Source organism: Carcharodon carcharias, chromosome 4, assembly GCF_017639515.1.
Source record: "Carcharodon carcharias isolate sCarCar2 chromosome 4, sCarCar2.pri, whole genome shotgun sequence".
Classification (NCBI taxonomy): domain Eukaryota; kingdom Metazoa; phylum Chordata; class Chondrichthyes; order Lamniformes; family Lamnidae; genus Carcharodon; species Carcharodon carcharias.
In genome coordinates, this window is record NC_054470.1 from 52,379,639 (window position 1) to 52,401,236 (window position 21,598).

Below are 21,598 nucleotides of genomic sequence, written 5' to 3' on the forward strand. Positions count from 1 at the left end.
GATGTCCAGCTGGATGTACAGAAGGATCTGGCGGTGATCCCTGAGGGTCTATTTGCCATGGTCTCTGTCATGGAGGAGTTCATGTGGAGCATGAGCAATGCGTTGAAGTGGAGCTCCAAGCACACTGCCACCTCCATTGAGAGATTGGCGACTCTCATGGAGAGGCAGCTTCAGGAACAACATTAGGGGTTTCTAAGATTGTGTTCGGACCTGCAAGCCTGAGAGATGGACAAGGCACCTAGTCTCTCTGTCGGGTGTCCGTCCATTAATAGTCAGCAGGGAGGTTCAAATGGACCTCATGCTGGCGGATTAGTTGCTTGTTGTCTCTGCGGGCTCCTCTCAGGACACTCTGGACAACGGCAGCAGCTCCTCCACCTTTATGCCAGTGACTGTGGTATCTGATAAGGCAGTGATGACTGAGGTGTGCTCAGCCATGGCGCTGGGCGGATCCTTGCAGGTGGTGCCTTCACAGGATCCACTGGCCAGAGAATAAAGGCCAAGGCCATCAACTGTAGCACTTGCAAATGGAAGTTGAAGTCACCATGAGCTCAAGAAAGGGTTTTCATAGGTGAGATTATTTTATTTGATCAGTTTTATACATTATTTCTGTGTGACTGTTGACACTATATAATGTTATGTTCCTTTTGTTTAAACCCATGAGATGATATAAATATTGATTTTGTTTTCATGGCCGAGTGTCCTTCATGTATTTTATAAGCGCTCGGGACGGCAGTAGTTTATGATAGATGGGAGGGGCTGCAAACTTTATTTCAGAGGTTGTGATTCAACAGTGGGGTCATAGTATGGCCTCATCAGGAATATTTAGTAAGGAGGAGGCACCCTTGGCTTGAGTTTTAAGCCATGCCTAGGATGCCTAGCTGAACGTGTGGAGGATCAAAGCTTCCCTCATGTCCCTGGCCTCATCCTGTGCCTCCCCTGGCTCCTCATCAGAACCATCAGTTGAGTCATCCTCAGTGGCCTGTGGAGCTGCTTCGCTATCCTCATCCTCCAATGGGTCCACCCCCACCCCCCGCTTTTGCCAGAGCCAGGTCATGCAGAGTGCAGCAGACAATAACTATGAGAGGCACACACTCTGGAGGATATTGCAGTGCACCCCCTGTTGGTCCAGGCATCTGAACCTCATCTTCAGAAGCCCAATGGTCCTCCCAATCACTGCCCTTCTGGAGGCATGACTTAGATTGTACCTTTCCTCCGCTTCTGTTCTTGGGAGCCAGGGTGGTGTCATGAGCCACCTTTTGAAGTGATAGTCTTTTTCACCCAAGAGCCAACCATCCAGCCGAGCTGAAGCCACGAATGGCCTTGGCACCTGGGAATGTCGCAGGCATCGTGGGAGCTTCCAGGATACCTTGCACAGACCTGCAGAATCTGGCTCTTGTGGTCGCACACTATCTGCATGCTCATGGAATGGAATGCCTTTCTATTCATGAAGGCACCCAGCTCATCCACTGGCACATTGATGGCCACATGAGTACGGTCAATGGCACCCTGGATGCAGGGGAACCCAGCAATAGCTGCGAAGCCTCTGGCTTGCTCAGCCTGACTGGCCTCGTTGGTCCAGAATTTAATGATGGTCATGGCCCACCTGAAGAAATCATCAGTGGCCAGCTTGATGCAACTGTAGGCAGCAGATTGGGACACACCACATAGTTCCCTCACTGACTCCTGGAAAGAGCCAGAGGCAAAAAAATTGAGGCCCACTGTAACCTTTAGAGCCACTGGCATAGGGTGCTCATCCACATAGTTGGAGGCCATCTTCGGACCAATCATCTGACATATAGAGGTTACAGTCTCCCTGGAGAGGCAGAGCCTCCTTCGGCACTGGACCTCAGCCATGTTGAGGTAGCTGGAGTGTTGCTTGTAGATTCCGGATACAGGATAGTGGCATCTTCTGCAGACCCTTGTACTTTAATTCCCTGCTGGCTCAGCACCCCATGTGGCTGTGCCTCTCCTCCCATAGTTCACTCTCTGCCTGTGGACAGCTGGCCTCCGCTGCCTTTTGCCCTTCTCACCCTCTTCAGAGGAGGTGCCACCAGTGGAGTATACTATACTCATTTTCTGCAATGCAACTGGCACTGTCTTGTACACTGAAGCGATAACTCAGCACAAAGCCTCCGAGAAAGTTGGAGAGACAAAAGAGTTCTCAAAAAACAGCTAGCAAAGCAAGGAGTCCAGCAGAAAACACAGAAAAATGTTTTTAATCTGAAATAAACTGGCAGCAAATTCTCACCTAAACTCCTACTAACACTGCAAGGCTTCATTCCTCTTTTGTCCTGCCCTGGAATGAGAAATCCATCAAATCGGATTGGCCGCCTGCCTGTATTGCCCATGCGATGAGCGTGAAATCACACGGACATCATAAAATTCAATGCAATTGGCTTTTTAATGGGCTTAATTGTCCCATTAATTGCCAGCAGCTGCACTTTTGACTCATGCACATGCCCGCCGACCATAATATGGCACAAGCGCACGCTAACATCGGGACATTCCCCCGACGTGTTCTTGCATGATTTCATGCAAGTTTGGATCAGGTGTGTGCCCACTACTAGCGCCTAAAATTCTGGCCATAAAATTGAAAATGGCACTGATCTATTTTTGACTGCATCACTGTAAAGGTTAAATTCTTCTGTTTTCTAATGGACATTTTAAAATTGAATTATTGAACATTGTTGCATGAGGTATAAAAGACAGATGAACTTTGACACCTTAAAAATTTGATGCTGTCAGGTTTAATCAAGGCTATGCGAGGGTCACATCATTCCACCTCAATATAGTACACCATGATGCATGGGTACAGTAGAAGAAAGGGAAAATAATTGCAGAGCTGTGAAGACAATGATTTCACAGCTCTCATTGTGCCCTTTTTTATTGTAGGTGATTGGTGAGGCTGAAACATGTACTGATGTGATTTTATTTACTCAGATAACCGTATTTCCTTGACTAGAACATAGGAGCTCTGCAATTTTAGCTGCTTTTAGAAGTCAGATAACTGAATTGGTTTACAAGGTGATGTAGGATGAATCAGGTTGGTCTGATGCCAAGCTTATGGTAAATAAATGGTGGCCTAGCCGGGACACCCACATCCCATGAACGAATAAAATAATGTCTAGGATAAGGACTGTATGGCCTTGCATGACCTCAATTTGCAGGCACACTGTGGTTTAAATGGCTGCTGACTTAAGCATTTGTCAGGACAGCTTGTGTGTTTATGGTTCACCATTATCATGTGGACAAGTTGCTAATTCATTTCTTTTGTAGCCACCACTGAGATTGATTAAACTATTTAGATTTGACTTTTGCTTTATGTTAATCTCACAATTCCAAAATTCTAATGATGCAGGAAAGAGTTAGAGAATGATAAGTGGAAAACTGTAGAATGAGGAAATAATAAAGACGGTGCAATGTGTAAATGTCCTTCCTCCATAGGTTGAATTATTAACTATCTCACATTGCTTAAAAACAATGGCACAATAAATAAATGGAACTGTAAAACTATTTAAAATTATGGATACCAGTGATGGCATAATCCAAGGTTATATTACATCATTGGCAGTAATTTAGGTAAAAATAATTAGAGATGAGTCACTGTCCACAAATATGGTTTTGTACACGGCTAGAATTGGGTAGTTCACCAAGCTAGAACAATCTCTTTCCGCCCCACGTTAAAATCAAGTTGATATGATAGCAGTCTAATCCATGCATTGAATGTAAATATTCTATGTAAAATAAACTCAGACAATCTCAAATTGTTTTCAGATGACACAGATCCACAACAGAATCAGTAAAATTGGGCATGTTTTGGCACTAAATGAAAAATTGGATTAAAAAGTAAAATTTTTAAGCAATGGGAAATAGCTAGTAATTCTAACCAAGATACTGATGAAGCACACTTACACGTTTCTAGGGGCAGAATTTTGCCCTTGTTGGGCAGGCTCGGCAGGGATGGGAGGGGCCAGTCGGGAAGCTGATTGCAACCCGCGGAAGGGGCTGGACCGCAATTTTACGCTGGTGGGCCAGTTGAGGCTGGCCCAGTGTGAAATGCGAGGAGCAGTGCTCAGCACTGCCTGTGCGGGCGGGTGAGGAGGGCAAGTGGGAACTTCATGCATGCGCGCGAGTGCACGCTTGAAAATCTCCCTGAGGCACAGAACTGCTTTAGGCAGATGGACAGTTTCAAAAATTAGAAATATTTTACAAATGTTATAAAACATGCCCCCTCATGCGACTCTGTCACATCAGTAGTGATATGTTATAATTGAAATTTAAAAAAAGTTATTTTATTTTTATTTGATGTTGAAAGCCTCGTCCCGCCCATGGCTGAGGTTTCCAAAAAAATGCAAAGGCAGCCTGGTTATTTTGCCTGCCCACCAACCGTAAGGGTGACAGAGGGAGAGGAATAGTTATATTGGCAGGGTCAATGGTGATGGGTGACTTGGGGGTAGAGCTTGGTGGAGCGAGCCTTGAATGTGACACACGCCATTTTGATATTCTCAGCTATGCTTCGCTGTCCCTCTGAAACTGTGATCTTTCGAAGTGGGAGGAGGGTCTCTTCAGCTGGGTGGAGTTCAAGGTCAGCATAATTGGCCGACTAAAGGGACAACCTCATAATCATATGGCAGCAGATTTGTTCCTAACTCATGGGACAACATCAAGATCTCAGCAAGGTGTGGAGCTGCCTTTCATTCTGTGCCATTTGCCACCTGCTGCTGACAGAGGCAGGGGTGGAGGGAGGGATGGAGGAAGCCTCCAAGGACAATGGCTGGTGGACAGCAGCAAACTCCCCATTCCAAACCTCCATCATTCCAGATGAATGGTCATGGCTAACAAGGGCTCATATTGTTAGTCTTTCTATGCTGTCAAGGCAATGGCCTCACTATAGAGCTTCGAGGATAATGGAGGCAAGCTGAATAGTGTCTGAGGGAGGGTTCATCACCCCAGTCAAAGAGCAATGCACAGTCATGTATGAACGGGAGGAGCATTGTTCCTCTAGGATGTCCTTTAACTGGAAGGGATGAAGTGGGGATGCCATGTCAAGACAGAAGCCAAGCATAAGGTTTAGCACTGGCTTGGTGGCTCTGAGATGGAGGCAAACCTGAAAAGAATATGCTCACTTGTATTGCGATCCCAGCTGATGTTAATACTGGACAAGTCAGATCCCAGAGTGAAACCTGGCTTGATAGATCCTAACTTTTTTTTTAGAAACTGTGGATGGAAGTTACTGAACAAATTCATAGGAGGCTGCTGATGAACTTTGGATACAAAGAACAAAAATATTTACTAAACAAGAAAAAAATTAACTATATTAAACCAGACAAAAAGGTTTGAAAGATCTCCAATGCAAACACAAAGTACTTCAAATTCTCACTATTCCTTTACCCCAGCAATATCTTTACAGACATATAAACCAGTGAAGAATTACCACTAGCTTGACACAAAGTCTTCTCTGCTCGGAACTGGCCCAGTTGCAAACAGTTTTCTTCAAGTGAATTCTTGGGCATTTACTCGATTCTTTTCATCCAATTTGTATCTCTCCAGGAGGCACCCAGAAAAATCAGACTCTAAACTCAATTTTCCAGTAGCACCTCTGCTAAACTGATCACTTTACTCAGTTCTACAATGGATTATTCAGTCAACTACTATCCCAATAGCCTTGTAATGTTTTCTTCTCAGAGAGCTAAAAATCCCTGTCTTCACTTTGACACACACTGAACTCTCTCTTCTGTTATTTTTCTGTATCTGTATCCCTGGACTACTGTCGTTAGGCACCTGTAAAGTTTTTTTTCACTTTGTGTTTTCCTCCCCACAACCACTAAACTTTTATCCCATCTGTTTACCTTCAGAGGTTGGTAAGACCTCACTAAAAATGTATACATGCAGAGAAGCCCAAAAGACCTGACCTTTCAGTCAGGAATCCATCCAATCTTCCCGCCATCAAGGTTCACAGACAAAACCTAAATTAATCTGGAATCCTTTTTACCTTTCTTAGCACACAAAAAAAAAATACATTCAACTCAAAAATTATACATTGTTCCTAACACTAGATCGATTGCTGTAATTTGTTCACAGGTCCACTGAGGCCTTGATGATGTGGGTACAGGCAACCAAGTCTTTCTACTGGCTTTGTCCAGATGACAATAAGGAGGAACCAGCGCAGGTTGGCACAGGGCCAAGAGGAGCAACGGCCTGAACAATAAGAGGCAGCAGGGCCTCTGAAGGTCAGGATTCTGGCGACCAGGGGCCAGTACATGGCGAGCATTGACCTGACCACAGGTGTCTTGCAGGTGGTGCAGCTATCTACAGATGAGCGAAAAGCAATGCCAAAGGCACTTAGAATGTCCTGGAATGTGGTTGCTTACATCTGCCAGCTTCTCCACAACGACTGTGCCTGCAAGCACTAAGAGGCAATCCCATTTGGGTGGCATTGAAGGTCACCGCTGCCTTAAACATTTTTGCTAATGGCTCCTTCCAGAGCTCCACTGGGGACCTATGTGGCACATCCCAGTCAGCGACACACATGTACATCTGAGAGGTGACAGATGCCTTGTTCAGGAAAGCACATCAATTTTTCCCATTCCGCCTACACCCTAAAAACCAGGCTGCAAGTGTGTTGGGATTTGCAGCAATCGCAGGATTCCTATAACTACAAGGGGCTATTGACTGCACACATGCAGCAACAACCAGTCATATTCATCAGGAGGAAGGGTTTCCAGTCTTTGAATGTGCAGCATATATATGACCACACAAGACTAATCTTGCATATTTGTGCTCTGTTCCCAGGGAGCTCTCAAGATTCCTACATTCTGAATCACTCCCAGGTGCCACAAGTTTTTGAAGACCTCAACGATTCCAGTACTGGCTCCTCGGGAGCAAGGGATATCCCCAGAAGACCTGGCTGATGATGCCAGTTAACCATCTGCAGAGATGCTGTTGAGGAGAGGTACAATGTTGCACATGCCTCCACCAGGTCCACAATTGAGCAGACATTAGGCTTCCGAAAAATTAGGTTTAGATGTTTAGATCACTAAGTCGGACTTTCCAATACTCATCACAAAGAGTGTCCCGGAACATCATTGTCTGTGAGCCCTGCCCAACCTCGCGCAACAACAGAGGAATGTCTTGCCAGAGGGAACATGGGTGACCAAGATGTCTCCTCCAATGATGAGGGCGGTGAAGGGGATGGTGCTGATGAGTGCCAGGATGTCACGGAGCCACATGCAGACGCCATTGCAAGGTTACGATGTGACAGATAGTCCCATGATAATCTGATAGGTAAAAGGTTCCAGACAGAGTGAACTGCTGGGACATTGCCTTGACTATTTTGTTTTCTATCCTCTCCTAACTGGAAGGCTCCAGCTCCTCTTTGGTTATAGACCTTACACTTTGCTCTAATGTACCTTGATTTATTATAGCTGGTTTAAATTGCACTACTTAACATCTGCTCTATGGCGGTTTGATCCTTTGCATGTGCCAAACTGTGCTGATATATGGAGCCCTGGTGCTAAATGTACGGATTTGAACCTGCAATCTCTCCATTTATCTGTGACCTCAGGCACCTGTAATTAAAATTGAGATTTTTCTCATGTCCTCACCAAGTCCTTGTGCACAGCACCATGGAAGCAATATCAAATCTAACCTTGGCAGAGAAGCACTCATATCACCTTCACACCTGTTCCCAATGGGGGAGCAGACCTTGCAAAGAGCTCTTTCAGACAGAACCAGATAGATAGGTTCACAGGGAGGAGCAGTATGAGTGCACCATTTGGCCCTTCGGGATTGCTCCTCCATACAGATTGATCAGGGAAGATCATGTTCCTGTCCCCTGATCACCACTCACCCATTGTAAACCCACATCTCATGAAATCTTTATCATGCCGAAGAGTTTCAAGGTTACTTTGGGGTCCACTAACTGAGAGTGTCTCACCTGCACTATGGGTTGCTGAGTAGCAACTACTCTGGGTCTTCCAATTACAGAGGCTCCTCAAAGTCTCAATCCTAGATGGCCTTAGTATTTGTATGAGACTGATCCACCATTGTAGACATTCCACCAAGTTAAACATCCTTCCTGCATGGACCGTGCAGATCCTGGTTAGAGCTGCTGAAGCTTCACCTGGATGGCCTCACAATGCTAGGCATGGGTCAGCGCACAGGCTCATTCTACTCTCTCTCACCTCATGGACTAAGACCCTGGTTCTTCAGTGAGGTCCAGTGTACTTTGGTTGCAAACCCTTTATGTGAGGTTTACTGCAACCCTTGATAGGGAGACGAGCAGGCCAAACAAATCTCCGTGAGGTCTCACAAAGGCTTTAGTCAACTGCACTCACACCTCTTTAATCCTTCACTCAATCCCTTCTGCAGCCAAGGCTAAATTGCTTCCTTACTTGCAGCCTTCACCTGCATGTTACTCAAAATGACAAATCAACAAGGAAGCCCATTAATGATTGGATGTGCCCACCACAGCTTTCTCCGCATATAGGAAAGCATCTGGCTTTGTACTGTTAAGAAGACAATATAGAGCTTCACTTTTTCACCCTGCAACTGCATCTACAGTGTTCCTTGCCACTCACATAGCATGCTTAATTCTCCTTGAATACTCCATGCATCCACCCATGTACCAGATCAGGGCAACAGCAGCAGGAGATGCAATTACCTCACTGCTCACTCTGCACAGACATCATTTTCAGAGGTCAGAACATGGTGAGTTACAAGTAATAACTTACATGATGTGTGCCCAGGTTAAACACTCACAAATGATGGCTAGTGCTTAATCATGCACATGTGGGATTATTGAGTAATCACTATGTTGATAATGTGAAAGAGATGTATCTGTGGAGTTGATTATTGAACTATGATGTGGTCCCAAATTCCATGCCCTTAAATGCCTGCATCCATCGAGGCAACTAGCAGCAAGATGGAATCCAGGACTCTTACAAATTGTGCAAGTGAACGTATACTTACAAGCACCAAAACTATATACAATAGTTGTACACCTGTGCCAAATGCTCCTTCTCCCTGTGGGTGCTCGATGGCATTACTCTGACTCTTTGAGGAGAGGGGACACTTAAAGGGAGATCAAGCGCCTCATCTCCCTTTCACCTAGGCATTGCTGCACTGCACACATCCCAGCACACATCCGGCAATCATTGTGTATTCTCCTGGACCTGGATTTCTAAGGCGGCCAAGGATGCCGTCAAGCACTAGCATGCCAGAGACACGCCAGCATGCAGAACATGGACAGATTCCTCCAGCCTTTGGCCTCCAGTCTGCGCACGGGCTCTGGCATCCCTGCCTGATGTTTCTCTGCCTGTCTTTGGGGGGAATAGGGTTTAGTTGCGTGGTAGTTGAGGAGTCAGGAGGGTAGTCGGGGTGGTTGGGGGCTGTCAGGAGGTCAGGGGGTGGGGGTTAGTGGGGTGGTCGGGGGTAGTCGTGAGTTTGGTAGGGTAGTCAGGTGGTCAGGGTGGAATTGGGGTCTGAGGAGTAGTTGAGGGCTTGAGAGATTGTCAGGGGGAGGTCGAGGTTAGTTGGCAGGTGGGGGTTTGTCAGAGGTCGTGAGGATAGTTGGGAGGGTGGGGAAGTAGTCAGGTGGTGGGGAGGGTAATTCGACAGGTGAGAGGTAGTCATGGTGTGGGGGATAGTTGGATGGCTGGAGGGGTGTGGTTGGTGGTTGGTGGAGGTCAGGGGTGTTGCAGGTGGTCGGGGTGGTGGGGAGGCTTGGTGGCTGTTGTCGAGTAGTTGGGGGTGGGGAGGGGTGAAGGAGTGATTTTAATCCTTCCAACTTTACCTGGATAACACTGCTACTAGGAGAGTCAGAGCCATCTTAAGTGTCTGATTTAAATCAGAGTTTTGGATGGTTCTCAGTGCAGGGTAATTGCCCATTTGATGTTTAAATCTCTCGGGCAATTCCCGTGCAGTCCATGTGTGTGGACTTCTGGGAGGTACCCCAGTGCATCTTTTGGGTTAGCTCTGGGCTATGACTCCCACCCCAGGAGATCAGAAATTCTGGGCAATTTAATTTTTTTTCAGTTTTGTTGAGCCAATCTTTCTCACTCTCTGTCATGCTTTCTGATAAAGAAAATAGTTTGATGCCAAAAGAAATATATTTCTTTCATATTGTACAAGAACATCTGAATTTTCAAAAATACATTACAAAAATGGCTGCGGAGGCCTCGGTCTGGGGGTCCCGCCCCCAAAAACAGCAGGATCCAGATTGCACATACGGTTCACAGAGGCAGCCCATGTAAAGTAGCAGCTGCCACCAATTGTGTCGAATTTTTGTCAGCTAGGAGTGGGACTATGAATCCTAATGCTTGTTGTTATAAGGGATTTAAAGGAGTTAAGTGTAGTGAAAGGTTTTTGATCAATGAGAGTGCTTTTTTAGAAATAGTGAATTCTTCAATAGACACTTCAGAACTATTTTATTTCATCTCAGCATTGGTCCTGAGGTCTGCCCCTGATGTATACTGGGTGAGTAAGCATGGTAGGTGTACAGGCAAAGGATAGTGGCTTGGGGCATTGTGGGGTGCATGAGTAGGCACTAAGTTCCATTGGGGTTGTAAAGGGCCATGGGTTTGGGTGGAGGAGCATAGGCTGGCATGGAGGGGATTGAGGGGTCATGTGTGTGGGTGTGGGGCATGAGGTGGCATGTGGGTGATGACGGACTGTGAGTGGAAGGGATGGAGGGATGTTTTATTGTAAAGCTTTGACACAGTGCCAATGCACCGAGGCAGGCCTTCTGCCCAGCCTGCCTCCACACCCGTCAGTCCCTGCACTCATTCTGGGGTCGCCCGCTGCAATTCCCATTTTCAGCTGCCACCCACCCCCCGGTCTAAAAATCTGATCTTCTGGGGCACTTTCTCCTGGCTCCGATTTGCAGAGCTGTGAATTTCCCCAACTCTGTGCTGCCAACCCAGGAGCGAAAATTCAGGCCAAAGTTTCTAAATGATCAATTACAGATAAAGTTGAAAAGATAAATAATAATTGTACTGCACATTACTACAGAGATGGGCACCACAATTTAAAAAATAATTTTAGCTGAGAAAATGATTGTAGTAACAGACTGGAAGATTGTTTTAATGATGAGGTTGCTACTTTAGAACTGGTTAATATTTTTAATTAGTTTTTTTGCTTGTTCCTGGTGCTTCAGCTCATCTATTTCCAGGTTGTCTAACTTGTAGATATATGGCCACATACAACTTCCAAAACTGACAATCTGGACCTTGAAGCCCAAGCAACCTTGTCCTATTTCCGGTTATTATCTATTTGTCGCTTTGCCTGTTTTGGATTTTGTGAGCTTGGCCGCTTGAAAAGGGATGTTTTTCCATTGCCTCATAAGTGGATATATCCTAAATCAGAACACTGAGGTTTTGGTATCAGTGACTTTAGATATGTGCAAATGTGTGCAAAACACTGATTTAAACTTCATCTGAAGCGGCTCATGAAGACAAAAACTTGGCTTTCTCCAATCCATTGTGTAACTAACCACATTGCCACACTTATATTGTAGGAACATTTGAATTGCTAAAAAGATGGAATATTGGAGGTAAGTATTCCAGACAAATCTTGAGTACCATAAACACACTTTGCTTTCATTGTGGAACCTTACATGATTATGATCTGAGTGTTGCATCTGCCTAAAGAATAACCTTAAGTGCTTAAGCTTCCCTGCTCTACTCGCTAAACTATTTATCAGATATGCTTCCAGTATAGAAATCTCAAACATAACAGATTTTCAAGCTAAGTGAACTATTGGTAAATTTTCACCTGGGTGCATATCATTGACTTGACTTATTGAGGAAGGCCAAGTCAAGAATTGGGTGAAAAGAGTTGAATTAAGCAAAAAAAGAATTAACTTTAATCACTTTTATCCATTTCAAAAGTTTTATTTGGGGTAACTCCCATAGGAAAAACGTACAAAAATGTTCACTCCAGGTGCTGCAGTTTTATGACAGTTATTTCACAGCAATATAATCTACATTTCTAATCAATTCCAGTCCTAGAACTTTGGCCAAGAATTATAAAAAACCTCATTAGCAAAGACTTTAAAGCATTTTCCTGTTTCTGATTATATAAAGAAGTAGCACAAGCACTCAGCAATAATAGTAAAACAAGTGGAAAAACTGCTTTATTTTTCAGTACATCCTTTACTGGTGCATTTCAGTTGTTTAAGTGCTGACAGATTTCCAGTTTCAATCTTGTACCATTTTCAGGGAAATAATTCTGCAATTTATTTTGTGCCCAAAGTAGTGAACTATTATAGCAAAAGAATAATATAAACTTAAGGAAAAATAATTTATCAAAATAGTAATAAACCACAAGACTACATTATATGTGTAAATGAAGATGTAGCCATTAATCTATCCTGTTGCGAATTCAAGCTCTAGCCACACAATTTACAGGATGTCATAAGTGTAGTATTGGACAAGAAAATCAACCAAATATACAACCAAAATTGTCGTTAAAAATCTACATATGCAGATCAATGAAATATATACAAGCTCTACAAAACCATGCAAAAACATGATACATTTTCACATCATTTCCTATCAAAAGTGCTTCCAGAACTATATTATGCAGAAAGCTTTAACATATGTACAAAATTGTTTTATTTAAAAATGTTTTTAACATGCATAATTACTATATTTATTATACCATTAGTATCCTCAATGGGAAAACACCATTGTCTTACCAGTGAGGACAATGCAATATCATCTAGGAGAAACACAGCAAAAGAACCATTTATCATGAAATACATAAAATAATAATCAAAGCTAGAAAGAAGAGCAAAGCAGCATGTGAGCTAAACTGAATTGCAACATGGAGTTTACAGGGGACAGAAATCTCATCAGAGGAGAGTCACTCATGTTACAGAAATCAGGTTCTATCGGACAAACATCGGCTGTTATAATTATGGAAATGTGGCACACGATTCCTCATTTTTGATCAATTTACAAAATATTTTATGTTGGCTACTGTCACAACTGATGTAAGAGACTACTTAATCTCAAGAAAAGTAGGTGAATGGTTAATGTCCTTACAGTAGGGCGTGACAAAGATTGAAAATAATGCAAAAGAAGATGCAATAGATTAATAGTGGTTAAGTGATATCACATTTGCATTTCAAAAATTTGCCAATGTGGAAGCAAGGGAAAATTGAGGGGAGTAAAGACTTCTATGGTTTTGAGGCCATGCCAAAGAATGAGTTGGAGAAGGAGACAATGTGATAATTCTTGATTTCAAAAGTCAGATAGTTTGAGGCAACACAGCTGTTGTGAGTACCAGGGGAATAAAGTTCTGTGACAAGGAGTGAAGGCTTAATCTACATTCAATCCTTGCTTTGCTCAGTTCCTGATCTGGGCCTGCAATAAGCAATGTCTCCAACTTGAATGATGACGAATCAGCAGGGACAGTCATGCCTGGAAGTCTTAACTGATCAACAGCAGGAAGATTGCAGGGAAAGTAACCTCTGCCTGATTAGCAGAGGTGTGAAGTCCAAGAGGACCTGAAGCTAAAGAATAGCTTACAACAAAATCATTTGCAAAAGGGAACCCAAGAATGACAAACGGCTAGTGCTGAAATAATTTTTAAAACTACAGAAATTGCTCATTAGTGGGTGATGCACAAAACATTGAGTTGAATTTAACGGTAGTGGTGGCCCAATGGCAGGCCAGAAAGCTGGTTGTGTGGGAAGTGGCGGGAGGGGTTGGGGGCGGGTGGAACTGTGATTCTATGATCATTGGGCAACTAACTGCTTGGCATTGCGATTTCCATCCTTTCGAGGGTGAAGATCCGGCCTCAAAGAGCTGCTGGCCAATCAGAGGGTCAGTAATACTGCAGTTCCAGCAGTGCGACTGGGAGCTGTGGCCAATGCTGGCACTGGAGTGGGCCAGGGGCAGATACCAGGGAGGAGGCCTGGCAACCCAGATAAGAGGGTCAGCCTCCCCAGTGCCACAGGCAGGTGCAAAGGAGGGTTCTTGAGGACGGGGCGGGGTCGGAGTGGGTATTTCTGAGGGAGCTGCCTTGCCTCTAATGGGCCCCTCCATGGATTACATGGTGCCTGATCAGGAGGGCCCCCCAAACTCACCAAGATGCTGCCAGCTTTTATTGGGAAACCTCCCCAAGTTGTGTAGGACCCCTTCCCTCCTCGCTGCTGGTGGGATGAGGCCCTTAAGTGGCCACTTAAGAGGCTCAGTTGGCCTTTGGATAGGAAGACCATCTTCAACCTTCCCTGCCCCTGACTGAATTGCAGGGAATCAGGAAAGCATAGGCACTCTAACCATGCCTACCCTCCTAATTTGATGGCCTCCTTGCCTCCCAGCCCTCCACTCCCCCCAAAACACCCGAGCGCTAGATTAAATTTTGTCATTGTGTACAAGATAAAATATGAAAAGATTGTGATATTTAGGTTTGATTGTGAGTAAGCCAAAGGCTAAAATGCCCCCACTTTCTTCCTCCTACATAAATAGTCATCCATTTCAAATGCATGCATGGTTTCAGGCTGTGTAAATAAAAGTAATATTTTCACATTGATAAATGGCAGAGTGAAGTGGTGTCATCACTGCATGCTGAAGAATAGCTTTCAATACTTTACTTCAACTCTGGGCATCCACTTCAGCCAACTCTGGTGTCTGATTTCAAGCTTTAGGCTTCTCAATTAATTCAGACTGTCAATGGCAAAATTCTCACTAAAGTCAAAATCAGCATTGAAATCCCCATGGCTTAGCTTTATTATAGAGTTTATGATCCTTGCATCTACCCTCCCCTTCATTCTGTGTGCCATCATAAAACAGAGAACTCACAATGCAAACTTGTTATGCATATTTTATTCAGTTACTTCTTATGAAACTGAAAATCCTTTCATATTGATCTGGCCCCATTCCATTAAATATCATCTAAGCCCAACAAGATCGGAGACATTATCCGATTTCTGTAAACCAAGCAATTTTCTCGAAATTAAACAATGCCCCTTGTAGGTTTTTTATGGCAGTTTCCTTTAGTTCTGTTTGGATGTTGAGTCATTCATCCAAAAGGAGAAACATATTTTACTGAATTGTCACACAATCATAAGTGTTATGAAGGGAGAGTTACTTATTTCTTCCAGTGATCCTATTGATTATATTTTATGCTTTTAGGCTGCATGTTACTGGCAGCCTAGGTACAAGCCTTTTGTGTAAAGCCTTCTCTGAGGTGATACCAAAAATTCTGCTCTACTACAAACGGGGACAATAGGCTCTAAGAATAAATTTCTGTATTGCCACTGAAGCAGAATTTTGTGATGGTACACCAGTGGACATGTTACACAAAATGGCTGCTCCTGGACCATCTTGAACAGGCAGTTTCAGATCATAAAATATAGTAATCAAGGGAAAGAGACTTTGGTCAGGATACATGCGATCCTATGATCAGAATACTGTTCCCCTCTAAACACATGTAGTAATTTGCACAAATTATTGTGAACATTCAAGTGCACAAGTCCTTGAGAGGTATAAAGGGAAAAACTCTGAATATTGTTCTATGCTGATACATTTTCATTTCTAATAGTGGAAGTGGCAATGTTTGGCCCACTAGGAACAGGCTAGAATAATCTGTACACTGCGCGCATTCAGGGTGTGGAAAATTAGAGTGTTGTGATACTATTCTGAGCACAGGGTTAATTTAAGAGGATAGAACAACACCAAAAGTAGATTAGATCATATGGGTAAACTGAAGTTACCTCATTGCTCTGGACAATCTTCTTCATGCATTTTGTGATCTCTGCATTATACCCCAACAGACAAGGTACTTCATTAATATAGTGCAGTGTGTGGGATGCTGTGTTACACCTCATTTCTTATTTTCATTTCAGAAATAGAACAATATAATTAAAAATAAATAGATAATGTGCAATTTTGCCCTCTGCACAACATAATGGACTGGAACTTGCTGGACTGGGGATTCTCGCGGCATGCACCGCTAGGTTGTTTACTGCTTCTTGCAGCTCAAAAATGTTTGCACTGCTGCACTTAGTGAAATATAGGACCAAAAGTCTCTTTCCTTAACCAAGGAGACTTGAGGACAGAGAAAGAAACAAAGGAACGATGGAGAACAAGAGCGGATTAGAGTCAAATTAGAAACAGAAAGAGAAATAAAAAGTGGAAAAGAAAAATTGATTGAGGTAGGGAGAGAAAAGAGAGAACAGGAAAAGTAGTTTTTTTTTGCATTTTTATAATCCATACCAATAACTTGCAACATGCAGGAATGGAATTGAATAGTTTAAATTGATCTCTTTCTGGGGCGGTTGATTGGCATTGCATTAACAATTATCGCGTGGTTAAAAAGGTGCTTGTGCAGTTCAGTTCCAGTCCTAACTTTTGATGGCAAGTTTAATGGGCAATTAATGTGCATATCCAGCAAGTTCTTAATAATAACAGGGAGGTTATGAGAGTAGCGTAAATCAAGCAACAAGTTCTGGAGATTCGTAACTCATGGCATAATCTCCTATTTCTCTGAATCTGGTGGCCAATTTGCACATTAATAACAGCATGTGTTGTTAACATGCCATTATTTTTCCAGCAAGATCCGGCCCAATATCTTTATTAGTCTAAGTTGGACAGTGATTTGCAGGTGTGTGTACATTACTGTACATATATTGGAGCAATAAAGGTATTAAGCTTTAGTTAGGTTACAATTTCCATTGTGTATCTGTAAAAGCCATAGCATTCAACTCACACACTGCAAATCTAAGGATGTTAGTTTTTATTTTATTTGCTTGTTCTGTTTTTAATAAAACAAACTTGCAAAAGTATTTTGCAACACGTCTTTGAATAGAAAGGAACAGGAGTATAACCGTTGCTGAAACCAAGGGCTGTTTAATGCCAAAAATCAGGGAAAAACCCACATTCTTGTTCCTTCTAAGTTTTGTTACTGTGCTTGGAAAAAAACCTTGCCTGAAAAATATAAATTTACACGCTAATGATTTGAAAAGTGAGGAAATTTTTAAAAATCAGAAAAATACATAAAAAGTGTGAGATATGTAATACATGCGTAAATAGAAGATAGTGTAAAAACAAAACAAAAAAAACCAGATAACAGATCTGTTCTGGAAGCTTCTCTCCACATGCAATGCTACCTGTTTGAAGTAGTCTACTTCAATGTTTTTAAATGTTCAGGTTGCTTCAACACTAGGTGGTGCTATCATCCATTTTTACAGCATCCACTGTAAGAAGAAATGGGTGGTTGGGATGCACATTATACACAGTTCCCATTGTACCATGGTCTTGGCTTTGGAAGCACTGTAGCACCATTTCTATAAGACTAGTTGTGAAAGCTCATCATTTTTAAAAAATGTTCAAGTTTGAGGAAAGAACAGATCAATTAAAGATAAACAATGACTCTATAAAGCAATGTACGACCATTCATATAAATCATGATTCCCTTTTCGAGTAGTTTTAATGTGGCTATGGGTGGATTAGCAGTACCTTGATTCCACGGCTACTTCGCTTCCATGACATATTTTACACAGCTTTTGGGTTTCATTTTTCTCCTCAGGTGCTGGGCTTTGTGCAAAGGGAAACTAGGGGTGAACACTGTGCTTCTCTCAACTGGGAGAGGTAGGGATGCAGAGTCTGAATTCACCACAATAACTTCATTCAGAATCAAAACCTTTAAGAATTGGTTCAAAACAAAACAAAAAAAAGAATGTGAGGAGTCGCCTCCTTGTAGTTCGGCCCTTTTTTCAACCTTCTGTGTAAATGGAAGACAGCTGGCTGGGGCAACGATCAATTGCATTAATCTGGAGAAAACCACTGTCCTCAGGACAATTCCGTACAGAGTCACCAAAAACCCCAGGGGAAGTTGCTTGAAAGTCATAAGCTGCAAATTAGAAAAAAAATATTGTTAATGCTTTGCATAGAATAAGGGCACACTAACTCCAAACTTTAGTATCTGGGGATCAAGGACCCACAGCTCCAAGTAGATCCCAGTTGAGTTCTTATGCAGAAGGTCCAGTAAAGTCCAAAACGTTGATGGGCCCTAAAACACCAGGGGCTGGACTTTCATGACTCCACATGTGGTGGGCTGGCAAAAAATATGGTGAACTGGACCCAATCCGGGATTCACGCCCCATTCCTGTCACTGGCAATTTTAAGTGGCGTGGGATGATGGTGCAGATAGAGAGCCCGCACGCGGTGGTCCTGACCTTACTGACTCCATTGCAGAGGTGGGCATTTTCGCAATTTTGATGGAGTCGGGCTCGCTTCTGAAGGTGACATGGTTCACACCAGCTCAGAGATGTGGTGAACCTTGGGGAAACCCTAGTCTGGAGTCAGGACAATTTGACAGGTAAGATCAAACGATGTTGCTGACTTCACATGTCATAATGTAATATTGTACGTTAAGTTAAATATATTTTTAATGCAGTGATATATGATAGGGCTTTGTCCTTAAAAGGTAAGTGACCATTAAATTCATCAAAATTGTGAAAATAGAAAAGTCTTCAGATGCATTAGAGTACATTATCCATTGGATAATGTGCTCTTCTGCATTGACCAACATTGATATTCAGATTTGATTATGTCAATTGTCCCCTGTTATTTAATCTTTTCATTGAAAGACAGTGCAGACGTCTGTTTCCTTGTTTCAAAGTTTGGACAGATGGCTAATTTTTTCAAAGGCTTTAATGTATTCAGCCCTGGAGATTTTTTTGACAATGAGAGAAAAATCAATGTTGTGATTATGGTGGCCCCAGTCTCTCTATTAACCAATGACCTGCTTGCTGTGATGAGCATAATGATTATGTCTATGGTGGAAGTGGGGCCTAGTTTCGATTTTATATCAGCGTGCTCATAAAGGTGTCTTTTTGGGCTATATTCAGAAGATGTTCTTAGCTGGTTGCGCCTAAAGGCAGTGTTACTTTTTATGTTTCCCTCCTCTGTTGGACGCTCAGAATGTTAGTGTGCTCATCCTATGTACAGGTGATCCTGTTCTGAATATGGATATTCTGGCACTTCTGGTGTTTGAGAGGGGTTGTGGATTTTTGTTCCCAATACCAGTGTCGTATGGAACAGAGGAATATTTTCAATGTCTTAAATACAAGAGCCTGCACTTTCATTTGGTGTCTGTGAATGTTCTGCAAGTTGCTAGCAGTCTAATTCAAAACAGGAAGGCACAGAACTGTAAACAGCTTATGGCAGAAGAAGAGGCCACTTGGCCCATTGTGTCTGTGCTAGCCGAAAGATAAGCCACGCAGCCTAATTCCACTTTCCAGCATCTGGTCCATAGCCCTGCAGGTCAAGGTACTTGAGGTGCATATCCAGACACCTTTTAAATGAGTTGAGGGTTTCTGCCTCTACTACCCCTTCAAGCAGTGAGTTCCAGACCCCTACAACCCTCTGAGTGAAAAAAAACTTTCCTCATATCCTCTCTAATCTTTCTTCCAATCGCTTTAATTCTATGCTCCCTAGTCACTGACCTCACTTCTAAAGTAAATAGGTCCTTCCTATCCATTCTATCCAGGCCCTTCACACTTTTGTACATCTCAATCAAATCTTCCCCCGGTCTCCTCTGTTCAAAGGAGACCAATGCTAGTCTATCCAATCTTTTCTCATAGTTACAATTTTCCAGCCCTGGCAACATCCTTGCAAATCTCCTCAGTACCCACTCTAGTGTAATTACATCCTTTCTGTAATGAGGTGACCAGAACTGCATGCAGTACTCAAGCTGTGACCTAACTAATGTTTTATATAGTTCCAGCATAACCTCCACTGCTCTTGTATTCTAAGCCTCCGCTAATAAATGAAAGGATTCCAAATGCTTTCTTAACGACCCTAACATCCTGTCCTGCTACCTTCAGGGATCTGTGGACATTCACTCCAAGGTCCCTCACTTTCTCTACATCTCTCACTATTCTCCCATTTATTGTGTAATCCTTTACCTTGTTTGACATCCCCAAATGCATCACATCACGTTTCTCTGGGTTGAATTGCATTTACCACTTGTCTGCCACCTGTCTAGTCCACTGATAACTTCCTGCAGTCTACAGCAATCCTATTCGCTAACAACCATGCGGCTAATTGTGTTGTCTGCAAACTTCTTGATCATTCTGCCTACATTTATGGCCAAATCATTCCCATATTCCTCAAAAAGCAGACGGCCTAGTCCAAGCCCTATGGATCCCCCCTGAAAACAACCTTACAGTCACAGAACATCCATCAACACTTACCTTTTGTTTCCTGTCACTGAGCCAATTTTGAATCCAGCTTGCTATATTCCCCTGGATCCCATGGATTTCTATTTTCATAACTAGCCTGCCATGTGGGACCTTATCAAAAGCGTTGCTAAAATCCACATGTAGACCACACCAACTGCACTACCCTCATCAATCCTCCTTGTTACTTACTCAAAAAATTCAATCAAATTAGTCAGACACTGCTTTCACTTAACAAATCCATGCTGACTGTCCTTGATTAATCTGTGCCTTACTAACTGACAGTGTATCCTGTCCCTTGGAATTGATTCCAATAACTTGCCCAATACCAAGGTCAGACTGACTGGCCTTTAATTATTTGGTGTCTCCCTCGCTCCCTTTTTACACAAAGATACAACATTAGCAGACATCCAATCCTCTGGCACCTCACCTGTATCCAGTGAGGATTGGACAATGATGGTCAGACCCTCCACAAGTTCCTCCCTGGCTTCTTTTAACAGCTTGGGGCACATTTCATCCGTCCCTGGTGAATTATCCACTTTCGAGGATGCTAACCTCCTTAATTCTTCCTCTCTCCCTATGTTTATCACATCCAATACTTCACATTCCTCCTCCTTAACTACAATGTCTGTATTGTCCGCCTCTTTAGTGAAGACAGGCACAAATTATTCATTAAGAATCATACCCACATCCTCTGCCTTGGTCTTTTATGGACCCTACTCTTTCCTTAATTATTCGCTTACTCTTAGGGCAGAACTTTACATCTTGTAGATGGGCGCACACCTGACCTGATTGAGCATAAAATTGCACGTGATATTTCGACCGGCGAGTGCACGCGGGTGCTGGACCTGTGCCTGCCATTAATTGAGAGGCCATTTAAGGCCCTTAATAGTCCAATTGACGGTGATATTTCCTTGCCCGTGCACTTTTGCGCTTGTTGCATGGGCAAAACAGGCAGGCGGCCAGCCGGCTTTTTCAAAAACCTCAACCAAGGGCGGGATAAAAGGGGTCAGCAGCATTGCCATTGTGAGTAATGAGGAGTTTTGGAGATAGTTTGCTGCTGGTTGCTTATTGGTACTTGACAGCTTCATCTCTGTTCAGGGCTTCATTCTTAGCATTTCCAGGCTTCAGTTCAGAACTTATTGGTATCTGCAAGGCCCCTGGAGGATTCAGACCCTTCCAGGTTTTAGACAGCTTTCCTTTACCCTGGTAATGGGGGTTTTTGGTCTCCCCTGGAGGCACCTCCTCTAAGGAGAGAGGGGCAGAAGGGAGAGGAGACCAGGTGCCCCAGTGCAGCTTCCAGGGGAGGGACCTGTGGAAGGAGGGGCACAGGGACAAGGGGCGCAGGGAAAGCAGGGAGTCCAAGGCGAAAGGGGCCATAGATGACGCCACTATCTAGCTGCCAGT

The 21,598-nt window shown here is 43.4% G+C and overlaps 1 protein-coding gene across 1 annotated transcript in view; it reads right to left on the reverse strand.

Annotated features, from left to right (window-relative positions):
- Positions 1 to 17,722: 17,722 nt before the first annotated feature.
- Positions 17,723 to 21,598, reverse strand: part of glis3 (GLIS family zinc finger 3) — a 675,575-nt gene continuing 671,699 nt past the window's right edge. Inside the window, exon 10 of the mRNA XM_041185484.1 lies at positions 17,723 to 17,859. Coding sequence (XP_041041418.1) covers positions 17,723 to 17,859 — 137 coding nt within the window. The remainder of the gene's footprint in view (positions 17,860 to 21,598) is intronic.